The following is a 12,662-nucleotide window of genomic DNA, read 5'->3' as shown; positions in this document are numbered from 1 at the left end:
GCTCGTGACAAATTCATGGAACTATGAACCAGGCAGGTGATAGAGCGATTCTTGTCTGAACTATTGCACTGCCAATGGAGAAGTAGGGATAGCCAGATACCTTCGGCCGATTCTTATCTGGTACCCCCTGGTATTGACGCTACTCACAGGTCCCCTGATGCGATGCAGCGCTGCAGGAGCCTTGCGCACCCGTAGGAGTCGAGCTTGGGGAGCCCGAGCGAGGCGAGCTCATCGCCCAGCCACTGCAGCGATGGCGTGAGCGCGCGTAACTAGTTGGCGGCGGCAGGAGGTGGTGGTGCTAGTAGGCGGCGGCGGGAGCGTGCGGAGGCTGGGCGGCGGCGTGACGGCAGCGGGATCGCGCGGAGCCTGGGCGGCGGCGTGACGCGGGACAAGCACCACCGCAAGTTAATTTGGTCTGAAAGAAGATCGATTCAGGTAACCATGCTCTCGATCTGAAGCGGCAGGGCAAGACCGGGGCGGAGAGAAGTGACGGCGGCGCTGGGGCGGAGAGAAGCGCCGCCGCTGTGCAGGGGGGCGGAGCGAGATGGCGTCTGGATCGGGGATAGATAGGTCTCCCCTCTATTTAGGTGGGGGAGGGGTGTATTGATCACTAAAAAAATTTTGGTAATGAAGATTGGATTGGTAATATAATAAAATAATTTTTAGATATTGGGTAGAGGAATAAGTAATTTATTGGAGATGTTCTTGAGGCTGCCCGATGCACAGTGGCTCCCCGGGCCACGAGACCTTCGAGCCTTCAGCCCTTCACGGCTGCCCTTGCTCGTGGCAGAGGCCACCAACCACGTGAGCAGGCAGAGGCGGCAGCAGGAGACCGCCACAGCAGCAACATGAGCTACTGTACATGCTCCTCCGATCCTCCTGTTGCTCCACCATGCCCACCTAGTCACCTCATGGCTCATGAGAGGTTGCCGTAGCCATTCATGCGTGCGTAGCGTAGATCGTCTCTTGGTCTTGGAGTTCAGAATCGCTGCGTGCTGCAACTTTCGATTCTCTTTTCCTGCAGGGCACTATTGACTGTACCTATAGATCGACTCCATGTACTAGTAGCTTGCAGTGCAACTGTAACTCATGTAGAAACTTGTAGAGACGCTGACATATAAGAGCACTATCATGTCATCTGGCTAAGATAGCACCGGAAGAACTAGCCCATGCATCAGACTCCACTAGCGCATGATGCCACGCGACCTGTGTGACCAACTTTACAAAAACAAACCGGTCGAATCACGCGTGCGTGTATGGAACCTGCCCAGCACCTACACACTGCACACATTTTCTGGACTAGTGAAATAGCAGAGAGGTTGGCGATAAGTTGCTGGATATTAGCTCTACGCCTCTACCAGGCCAGACCGTGCACTCCCAAAATTCCAATGGATGCTGCTACTATACTACTACTGCAGTACTGCTCCAAAGCATGAAACTGCCGGCCCTTCGCTGGGAAGCAGGAATAGGACACCCAGCAACCACACAACACCCCATGCACGATCTGAGCATTCGCTAGACACGGCCGAGCAGGCGAGCACAAGTGAAACAGATGATACTGGAGCACTCGCTCCTTCCTGTCACGGATCGTGACGCGTCCACACTGTCGTGTGTGGAGCCCGGGTCTTTTTGAAAAGTATGGAGCCCGGGTCTCTCTCGCTTTGAAATAAACAAATGCCAGGTCTCGTGCACGGAACAGTAGACTAGACCATGGACAGTCGATTCTTGTACTCATTCTGTAGACCATGGACAGTGTACGGAACAGTGAGGAACCGGACCGCGGCGATGTGGGGAGAGCGTTGTCCATGTCCACACGGCCGGCGACGGGACGGACGGCGACGAGGCAACTCTGACTCGCGCTGACAGAGACGCCATCGCCGGCCCCCTGGCCCCTGCAATCAGGATCTGACGGCCATGATCGTGCCGCCACGTCACACGCGACCCCGCACCCTCACGCTTTATTCCGGCCCCACCACCTCCCTCTATCCTCGCCGGACCCACACCGGGTCCCTCCGAGTCTCCGACCCTCCCCCGGCGCGCCCACCCGGCGCCACCCGAGCCCGCGCGTCATCCACCCATCGGCACCCCACGGCCACGGACGCGCCCAGCCGCGCGTGCACCAACCGCTCCGCCCGCGCGATCCGCCTCGGGCGGCGCGGCCCCTCCAGCTTCCCCAGAATCCCACCAGATACGGCAGGCGCGGGCCCACCCGCGGGAGTCAGGGGCTTTGTTTGGTCTGGCGGTACAATTCTAGGCAGTAGAGAATCTTTTCCGCACGAAGAACTGAATGAAGTCTATTTGTAAAAAAATTTAGGGATGGTGTAACTTTTTGTGACGAATCTAATGACGTTAATTAATCGCTGATTTGCTACAGTTATGTTACAGTAATCATTCTTTAATCGCGCGGGGTTCTGAAGTTGGTTTTGTAAACTAACTTTATTTGACATCGTAATTAGCGGTCAAACTGTCACAATTCACTATCACGCTGCAAATCAAATAGGGCCAGAAACGCAGCGAACTTGGCGCTAATCTCCCATGACCGTCCCCGGTCCTACCAACTCCAACCCCGCCCCGCCCCGCCCCGCGCGCTGGCTGGACGGAACGGAATGGAAAGAGAAAGACCCGGAAGGGGACGCGCCACGCGGCCGCCGCCGGTGGGGCGAGTCTCCAACTGCCCTGCCTCCCAAATGTGGAGGGCGAGTCCTACAAAACCGCGTGCCGTTTCACGGCGAGGGATGATGGCTCGCTGCTGATATCTCAGCGGATCATCGTCGTCGCGTCGCCGTACACGAATACTGCTCGTGTGGTATTATTATACCGGCGCGCCGTATCCGTGTCTGGTCTACGTACCAAATCAATGCGGCCAGGATGCCAGGCGACCGTGGGCGCGGGCCCACTCGCAGCGAGAGGGAGCAGGGCGACGGCCGGGGCGGAACCGGAACAGGCAGCGCTCCTGCGACGGAAGGAGCCAAGCAGGCAGGGGGAGCAGGGCACGAGGCGGCGCTGCTCATACCGGCAGTGGAAGGAACGGCGCGTGCAGGTGGCGTGGCAGGGGCGCTGCTGCCGAGCCGGAACCAGAAGGCAAAAAGGAGAGGAAAGGCAGCGGGCCAGGCGGCAAAACAAAACAAATGTTGCAGCGGCAGTGGTGGTACTAGGCGTTGCCGGTGTGGCTTTCAGGAATCAACGCTGGGCACCAGTGGAAAAAGCGAGCAGCTTGCTCCTCTCCTCTCTGCGTACTGCATTGCTAGAGTCCATGGAGCTTTTGCTCCTGGTGGAGCTAGCGTTCAATGCGACCAGTGCGGCAGTGCCTGGGATATTCGGCGGAGCATGTAGCTATGGCTATGGCTAAGCTACCTCTTTCTTTCCCCATTGCTAGATTTGGATCAACATTGCCAGATGCTTATGTACTACTAGTAATCTACATATATATATATATATATATATATATATATATATATATATATATATATTCCATAATCCCAGTCGCCTCGAACGGAAAACGAAATTAACAGCAACGACAGAGCATTGTGAATAGGTACAAATCAATGAAACAGCAAAAGGGGTAGAAGCAAAGCTATCATTATAACCTACAGAAGATGCTTCTTTTTTCTCCACCTCTGTTTTTTTAGGATATTTTTTTTGGACTTTTTAGTTTCCATGGATTTATCTCCCTGATGATGCTCACCTCGAATCGCCTCCGGCATTGGAGTTATCCAGAATGACGGCGCTAATCCGCTTGCTGCCTGATTGCGGGCTGCTTCATGCGCCCGGATTGAAGCGGGGATCTGACACGGCGGAGAGCTCCACCTCCTCGGACGGCGGCGCCACGTTCAGATCGATCATGCCGGGGTTGTTGATCGGGGACGAAGGGGCGGAGGCGGCTGCAGTGGCGGCGGTGGTGGCCACCGCGCCGCACACATGGGACCGCTTGTGGCCGCCCAGCGCCTGCCCCGAGGCGAACACGCGGTTGCAGTGGGGGCACTCGCGCGGCTGCTGCCTCGCGTCCATGTCCTCATCCCCGTCGTGGTGCTCCGGGAATGGCGACGCCGGCGGCTGGGGCTGCAGGGGAGGAGGCGCCACGGGGGACGCGCAGCACCCGCCCCGGCCGCCGCGCACGTTGCTGGCGCGGTGCCCGCCCAGCGCCTGGTAGGAGCGGAACACCTTCTTGCACGCGACGCACGGGAACTGCGTCCGCTTCTCCGCCGGGGCATGGGCCGGGGCCGGAGCCGGCGGGAGGGGAGCAGGGGGCGCGTAGCCGTCGTCGCTCCCGTAGTCCGAGTAGTCGTCCTCGTCGAGCGCGGCCGACGGCCAGGAGTCTCGGGACAGCATCATCAGGGACAGCGCCACGTCCTCCTCCGGGGTGGCGACCTCCGAGAGCGAGCTCACCGGCTCCGCCTCGCCCCAGGCGGCGGCGGCGGCGTTCACGCGCTTGGCGTGTGGCGGGGTGGACTCGGCCTCGCTCTCGCGATCCGAGAAGGCGGCATCGGCGACGCGAAGGCTGCGCTTTGGGTTCTCCCGGAGCCCGTAGGTGGAAGCAGGCATCTTGAAGCCGGAGTCGTCGTCGGCGGCGGCGAAGGAGGTCGACGCGGAGGACGCCGAGGAGATCTGCTGCTTCACGGCCGCCGCCGCAGCCGCAGCCGCCGCGGCGGCCGCCTGGGCTGCCGCGATGGAGTGGGAGCGCATATGTCCCGCGAGGGCGCGGGGGCTCGCAAAGCGGCGGGAGCAGAGCTTGCATGTGTTCTTCGCCATGGCGACGGACGGAGCTTGGGGAGAGCTCGCGTAGAGCTCTCGGCAGGAGCAAAAATGGTGAGGAGAGAGAGCGTGAGCGAGCGAGAAAGCTGCGGGGAAGTTAGAATATAGCGGAACAGACAGCTTCTCTCCTATTTATTTTTTTTTTCTTTTCACATTTTCCTTTCCTTTCTTTAGATTTATTTTTTCTTTTCCATGGTTGACACCTTCAATCGCGGTGAGAGGGAGCTTTGTTGGTGCTTGACTCATGCAAATCGAAGCAGAGATATTTAGCGGTAGCCTTGACTGCTTAAATTGCTTCCTGTTTTTTAGGGCCCATCTGCTCCTGTTGATATGGAATCCTCACAATTCACAACTAATGCCTTATATTTGGAACAAAGATGCTAGACCAAATAAGTTTTGATCCTCTACCAAACAATAATCAATGTTATTTGTGGTTTTGCTTGCGCCGGTTGATTCCATATTAAATTGATGCCAAATGGTGAATTTTCTTCCTTTTTTGAATTAGATCTTTAGGATGTAAAATAGATAAGCTATATTCTTGTATGCTAGTCACTTCTCACACTATCGAAGAGAGATAATTTTCATTGTTCGTGTGACATTTATGCCTTCGTCTAGAATCCACTGATATAAACTTTAACCATTGTTCATGTGACATTTTGCCTTTATCTAAAATCCGCTTGATAATTTTTTACCATTTTTTGTCAAAAATCCACTGATATAAACTTTATAAAACCAATTCAGATAGCTATAAGTATACTGCTCTGAAATCCAATAGAAAATTTCCGGTGTTCGAACTCTAAAACATCTTATAAGAAAAGAAAATTTTATTATTATCTTTATTCAAATGACTGTACTACAAGCTGATCCTTTTAGTACAAAGCCAAAAAACGCACACCGAACGAACCGCGCACGATACCAACGTCCCCATGCACACCAGGCTCCTTGCACCCCATGCACGCCCCCTTACACGTCTACAAAGCAGGAACCGAGCCCATTAAAACACGAAGAACGCGCCAAAATTCAGTGGAAAAACACTGCCCAGTCTGGAACCAGCCCTGCTGCTGCTGGTGCCGGCCGCACCCAAGCATGCCTGCGCATCCAAAGCAGCAAAACCCCGTATGCGAACCTTTCAAAAAAAAAAACGTAGGCGCACGCACAGTTGTGCGCGTCCATGGGACTAGGACGAAGAGAGACATTGTGTTCAGACTGCTGTGACCAATCTTTTTTTTTTTTGAACGAACGGCACTCGGCGAGTGTGTTTCTATTAATATAACAGAAAATACAAGACTACGGTCCTTGGAGGCCATAGGCAGGAAACAAAAAGAAAAGAAAACAACAAACTCACCCAATTGGATTGGGGCGTCAACACGGGTTACCGCTCAACTATACTCACTGGCCGATTGGATTGGGACATCAACACGGCCAAACTCTATTCACAACGACGACAGAGGAGAAAAGGCACAACCGCAGCTTCCACCTACCATCGCACTCTTGCGGCTATCGAAACAACTGAAGTGTTCCAGCATTGATAGAGGAGCAGAAGGGGCAGACACCACCACACCAGGAGGCCACTGCCATGCAGGACCCAACGCCGCAGTGCTGCTGCACCCAAACCGACCGCACGATGGCATGAAAAACACTAAGTCCGGAGAAACCCAACGCGCGGGGGCCTCACCACTTCTGCCATTGGACGCCACTCTCGCGTGCGCGGGGACCTCCAACCCGACACTCAGCACGCCTCTCTCGTGTGCGGGGACCTCCAACCTGCCACACGACACCATGCTCCGTACTCGTTTCAGGTATTACCGTCGAGGCAGCAAGAAGAGGTGCCCCCCCCGGAACAAGCCGCCAGACCACCGCCGTGGTTCGAAATCATCACGTTGCTTTCCCCCTCGCACGATGACACCGCCCTCGAGCCAGAAGACCGAAGTTGTCGCCCGCGCCACTTCCGACGTTGTACCGCACCGGAAGGGTTCATTCGTGCTGAACACCCCGCCGCGATCCGCTGCAGGCCAAGTCGTCACTGATTGTCGTTGCCACTAGCGCCGTCCTTCAAATGTTGTCCCGCACCGCACTGGAGACTGCCATGCAGCTCCAGACACTGCGGAACGCTACAAGCAGGCGAACAACAGCCGAGTGATGACCCCCGGCCACCAACAGAAGAGCAAGCGTCTTGGCGTGAGGTAGGCAACCCCCTTCTCCGCACGCCCTCCGACAGATTTGTCACCACCGGCCGAAGTAAACCACGAGCAGCAGGCCGGCCAAGTTGCCGAACGGTGTCTCTAGAGACGACGCCTCCAAGGAGGTCACGACGCCCACAGGCGCCGCCGTCGCTTGTCCAGGAGCTGGACCGGGTTTTCACCCAGAGACCTTGTGTAGGAGGGTTGCAACTCCAAAATGACGCCCTCAGCAGGGAGAGCGACGCCCGGAGGCGCCGCCGCCATTTCACCAGAATGAATCTAGCGAGGGCTTTCGCCCGGAGTGCCGGCACCATCACTACACGCATTCGTCGCCTCAAGCCGGCACCATCACTGCGGCCGCCCCAACCGAGGGACGCCACTGTCACAGTTCCACAAAACCCGCTGCAGAAGCTCCAACTCCCTCTGCCGTCCTCGCGACCCGGCAACGCGCCGGCGCCACACCGCACCACCGCACCTCCTCGGTTGCACCTCGCGCAGAAGGACGCCCACGGCGCCGCGCTCGCATGCCACCACTGGATGACGCCCGCACAGGGCACGCCTGCCCGCGCGCGGCCCCGCCGCCGCCGCGCACCGCACCCGCCTGCGCAGACGACGCCCATGGCCTCTCGCAGCGCCGCCGCGGCCGCGGCCGCCGCCGTGCACCGCACCCGCCCGCTCAGAAGGATGCCCCTGCCTCAAGCCCAGCCGGACCACGGCGTCGCAAGAAGCAGTAGTGCAGGCCGCTGCCGGCCACGCCACCACGGCGTAACCGAGAGTTTCGCAGGCACAACAGCACACCAATGCCTAGCCGCTTGAGCACCCACGCGCCACCGTCGCCCCCACATGGCGCGATGCCTCCTCACGGGCGCAGGGCCACCTCCACCGCGGACGCCTCCGCTTCCGCACTCGAGCGCCCCGGTGCCTCCTCGCCGTCTAGGCCTGCGCGCACACGGCGCCACCGCGCCCATGCCCGACTCCCGCGCGTCGTTGTCCTCGCGCCTGGGAGGACCCGGCGCATGAGCCGCCGCCGACGCAGATCCGCCACCATGGCCACCGGATCCGGTCGCGAAGACACCGGATCTGGGCAAGCCGGCACCGCCGCGGGGCGCCGCGGCTCGCCCCGCGGCGTGACCCTCCGACGCCATGCGCGGCCGCACCCGCCAGGCAAAGGGGGATGAGCAAAGGCGGCCCCGCCGCAACCGTCCTGCGTGCTGCACGGGCTTCCGGCGGCCGGCTCCGGCGGCGGCGCGGCGACGGGGAGATGGAGAAAGGGGGCGGCGGCGACGGAGGGGGCGACACGGGGGAGAGGGATGTTGTCTGACGCGAACGCCCAACGCTCCCCCCTGCTGATAAGCCACCAGTGACGCAGAGGATCCGCAGATGTACCATTTCGTCACGGATGAGCGACGTGTGTGCTGCAAACAACTGAATTGGTGCCCAACCACAAGCATGGAAGCAGTCGAACAGAAGCCATCTTCTTATGATAAACGGCACGGGCATGGTCACGCGGAATTGCTCCAATGAGTAGTCACTTACACTAAAAAACGTTTTCTTTTTTTTTAAAAAAAAAGTTCAATTGGCTAAAGAACCAGGGTGGTGCTAGCGCCCCGAGTTTGAATCTCGGTACACACTTGCATCCTATGGAGTCCAAGTCAGTTTAATCCAAACTAAAAACGGAATAAAATGAAACAAAAATGAGTCAGAAAACTATCGTCACGCATCAAATATAAGACAAGCTATTTTAGGTCAGCAATGACTCCCGGTGGCAGATCTAAGGGGGGGCTAGGGGGGCTCTAGCCCCCTACCGCCTGAGACACCATGGAGCCCCCCCTCCCCCCCTAAGAATTTTTTGCGCCATCAATGAAGGAAGGGGTACTCAGGACTTCAGGAGCTCGAGGAAGAAGAAGCTTCAGCCCCCCTATATTTTATTCCTGGATCTGCCCCTGATGACTCCTGAATCTTCTTGTCTTCGTTATCTCTAGCAAATTGATTATGTAAATAAATTCGCCGACAAATAACCATTTCACTATGGGCAAATCCAAATTTCGGCCGTTCGCTTCTGCTTATTTGCTGGCTGCTGCAGCAGTAACAATACCCACCTAGTACATACTGTGTGTAGTAGGTAAACACACAGTTACCAAACCTTTACTGATCTTTTGAAACCCAGACCAAAAACCTACTGCTAATCAGTCCGGAGACCAAAATGTGAGCAGCTACGAGGCACCCCCATAAACGACATTAAGTTGGTTCAACTGTTCAAGTATGGAGAATGAGATACATGCAGGACCAGGCATGTAGCGCAGGGTGGTCGCAGGGAGGACCAAATCAAAGCATGGTGAACAATCAAAGTGGGGGCGAATACAGTAGTTGGGTATACCTGTGGTAGAGAGTAAAGAAAATGTCAATACATTTCGGCATCCATTTTCGTGGCGTGCAGACTTGCGGAGAATCTCCGCCGGAGATGGATAACGCCTGAGCCAGTGAGCCAGGCCAGCAGCAACAACGCAGGGCGCCTTCGGTTTTTCACGCCAGACAGCGGCGTACTCTTATCTGGGACGTACGGTGGCAACGCTTTCGGTGCGCTCGATCTGAAGCCCTTCTCCGCCGAGGCGCATTTTTTCCCCTGCTGGTCGTGGGTCACATATGACTATATAGTATCTGACCGATCACCGCGCTGATGAGCGGCCTAATCCACATGATGATTACCCCCACCAGGTACTATACGAACCGGCTAGCAAGTACTCCTAACTACCAGTGTACCACACCAGGCCACCACCCCGGCACGGCGCCACCAGTTGGAGCCGTGTAGGCTACCACCGCTGCGCCGGCGAGCCGCTCGTTCGAGGCTGTGTTTAGTTCCGCGAAAAGTTTTTAAAATTTTTCACTGATGTACATCGCATCGAATCTTACGATACATGCATGAAGTATTAAATGTAGTTAAAAAATATAACTAATTGCACAGTTTGGTTGTAAATGACAAGACGAATTTTTTGAGACTAATTACTCCATGATTGGATAATAATTGCCAAATAAAATCGAAACGTGCTACAGCAATTTTTTCGCAAACTTTTCGCGAACTAAACACACCCTGAATCGCCTCCTGCCTGGTGGCTGCAGCTGCAGGGCGGCCGGGGATGCGTGGCGCATGCTGCGTAGCACGTCTCGGCTTCTGCCGCCGCGTAGGGACTCGTAGGGAAGGGCATTGCGCGCCGCCGCGGCCGGCGGCCGGTGATTAATTCGATCGGCTGCCGCGGGCACACTAGCTAGCTTACTACTCCTAGCTAGCGTGGTGGATGGTGGTACCCGGAGCTCCATTTTGTCTCGCCTGGCTCGAAGTCAAGCTTCGGCTTGGCTCCGCTCCGCTGGCTCAATAGGTCCAATACAAAGGGCAAAGGCTACTCTGCATTTCACTGCGCTGGTGCGCCAAAGGAAACCAAGGGTGTTTAGTTTGCGAAAAGTTTGCGAAAAGTTTGCGAAAAAATTGTTGTAGCACGTTTTAGTTTTATTTGGCAATTATTGTCCAACTATGAAATAATTAGTCTCAAAAGATTCGTCTCGTCATTTACAACCAAACGGTGCAATTAGTTATATTTTTTAACTACATTTAATACTCTATGCATGTATCGTAAAATTCGATGTGATGTGCGTCAGTGAAAAATTTTGGAAACTTTTCGCGGAACTAAACACAGTCTCGAGGAGAATTTCGTTTCCTTCTCCGACCGCCCCTTTTCTTCGGCGCCCCCGTCTTTGTCTCCAGCCCTTTCGCTCCTTTGATTTGTTCCTGGTGATCTGTTCCTAGCTGCACTGCTGCAGGGTACTGGTGCTATTTTCGGTGCCCTTTTTGCGCAGTGCAGCTAGTACCAAGCGCAGCCCTACAACTGGGCCGTGCTCGTACTTGGTCGCACAGAATGACAGGATGGCGGTGGTACACGGGCAATCGCCACGGCTCCTGGCTGAGTACAGTACCGACGGGCCGGTGGTGCTCCCCTGCTCCGTCGTCGGCCGTGCAGGCAGTAGGTGGTAACTGCCCGTTCCGTGCACAACGATCCAAACGGGACGCTGGCTGCTGACAAGCGAGGCGCCGCGCCCGAGCTGCTGCCGGCCGCCGGGGGCCGTGCCTGCGCGCGCGCCCGCCGCCGTTGACCAGCCGAGAGCTGACGTCGTGCGCGCGGACCGGGCTGCTGCGCGGCTGCCGGCTGGACGGCGGACCTGGACTCTCGCGTTCGAGCCAATCCAATCCAGCCTGCGGAGCGAAACCCGCTAGCACCTAGCCACCTAGAATTTGGCTGGCTCTCTGCATTTTGGAATGTAATTTGCAGCCTGTTCGGTTCGCTGGCCGGGGCTTCAGCGGCTGGCCAGTGGCGTAGCTTAATGTACTGTAGTGACCGGGCGCTTCTCCCCTCACAAAACACTGTAGCTACAGAGGAAATAAGCCAACACCGGCTGGTAATCAAGTGAACCGAACAGGCTGTTGATTGCTGTTATGGTTGGCTAGCAAGTTGTGAAGAATGTACTACGACTAAGGCTAATCCCAATGGAATGTTTTATATTGATGTTTCCAAGATAGCCACATAAGCAACTAAGAAATGAAATGGTATTTGAAACAACATCTACAATGCATAATTTCATAGTATGGTTTTATAGGCTCCAAGTAGCATTTAATTTTATGACTCAACAAGAGTTGGTATCCGTGTAGACATAGTTTCATCTAGATGAAATTGGTTTCTTCTCTCTCTTCTTAAATTTGATGCCATATTATCAAAAAATTCTATATAGCATGCTATTTAATGAGAATGAAACCCCATGAAACTTCCCACTGGGAATGGCCTAATGATGCGTCGTCTCCCATGCTAAAGCCCAGCTAAAGATTCACTCCTAGTCATAGCTAGTCAGTGACAGCGAAGGCCCATAAACAAGGCCACAAGTACTTACTTTATATAGAGTAGACTAAGAGCAGGTTTTATGGTTTCGCTAGCTCGTCGGCGTCTCGTGGTCCAGCGCACACGAGCTGCTGAGTTGGTGCTGGCGGGCTCCACATTCTTTAATGCTCAACGCATGACGTGCACGAATGAAAGGAGAGAGATCAGTCCAATTAATGCTTTCGCCCGCTCTGACCGGCGTCTCACGAATCGCCCGTGTTCTTCTCTCTCATCGTTTCTCTGTCCGCCAGCTAGGAAAATCATGACGTGTACATGCATTTCGTCCGCTGATGTGGCTTCATAATACTTGCTCTAAGTTGGATTATTGGAACCTCTAGTGAGTGGTGTTTGGTCCCTTGTCAGTTGTCACACAATCTTAGCTTGTGCACCCCATACTTGTGGCCATTGCGTACTCATTAGTGGCACCGAGATGCTATGCTTGCTACCGTGACGCACGGAATGTGCGCGCGTTGCGGTTCAACGGTCAAAGCAGGAGGACTCCAGGCTGAACAAGCCACCAGCGCCTACATTTACTCGGGATTCAGTGCCAGGGGACTGAACTCTGCTGGTGCTAGCACTAGCCTATCTTCGTTGTTTAAATCATTTCGTATTTTGCATTTTTAATTTTTTGGAAAGAATCTTCAATATTTAAAATATTAAATGTAGACAAATCATAAAACTAATTACAGATCTCGTCTGTAAACTACGAGACGAATCTAATGAGCCTAATTAATCCATCATTAGAGCATGTTCACAATAACATTACTGTAGCAATTTAGTGTCTAATTAGGATCATTAGATTCGTCTCGCG

General features: G+C 55.1%; 1 protein-coding gene across 1 annotated transcript; it reads right to left on the bottom strand.

The window, feature by feature from the left end:
- Positions 1–3,491: 3,491 nt before the first annotated feature.
- Positions 3,492–4,832, bottom strand: LOC120654184 (zinc finger protein ZAT1-like). Its single transcript, XM_039931726.1, has one exon. It carries the CDS (start codon positions 4,747–4,749, stop codon positions 3,760–3,762), a length of 990 nt encoding a protein of 329 aa, XP_039787660.1. The 5' UTR covers positions 4,750–4,832; the 3' UTR covers positions 3,492–3,759.
- Positions 4,833–12,662: the final 7,830 nt, after the last annotated feature.

The sequence above is a fragment of the Panicum virgatum genome, chromosome 1N, assembly GCF_016808335.1.
Source record: "Panicum virgatum strain AP13 chromosome 1N, P.virgatum_v5, whole genome shotgun sequence".
NCBI classification, from domain to species: domain Eukaryota; kingdom Viridiplantae; phylum Streptophyta; class Magnoliopsida; order Poales; family Poaceae; genus Panicum; species Panicum virgatum.
The sequence above is the reverse complement of the archived record's forward strand: the minus strand, read 5'-3'. Positions and strand labels throughout refer to the sequence as shown.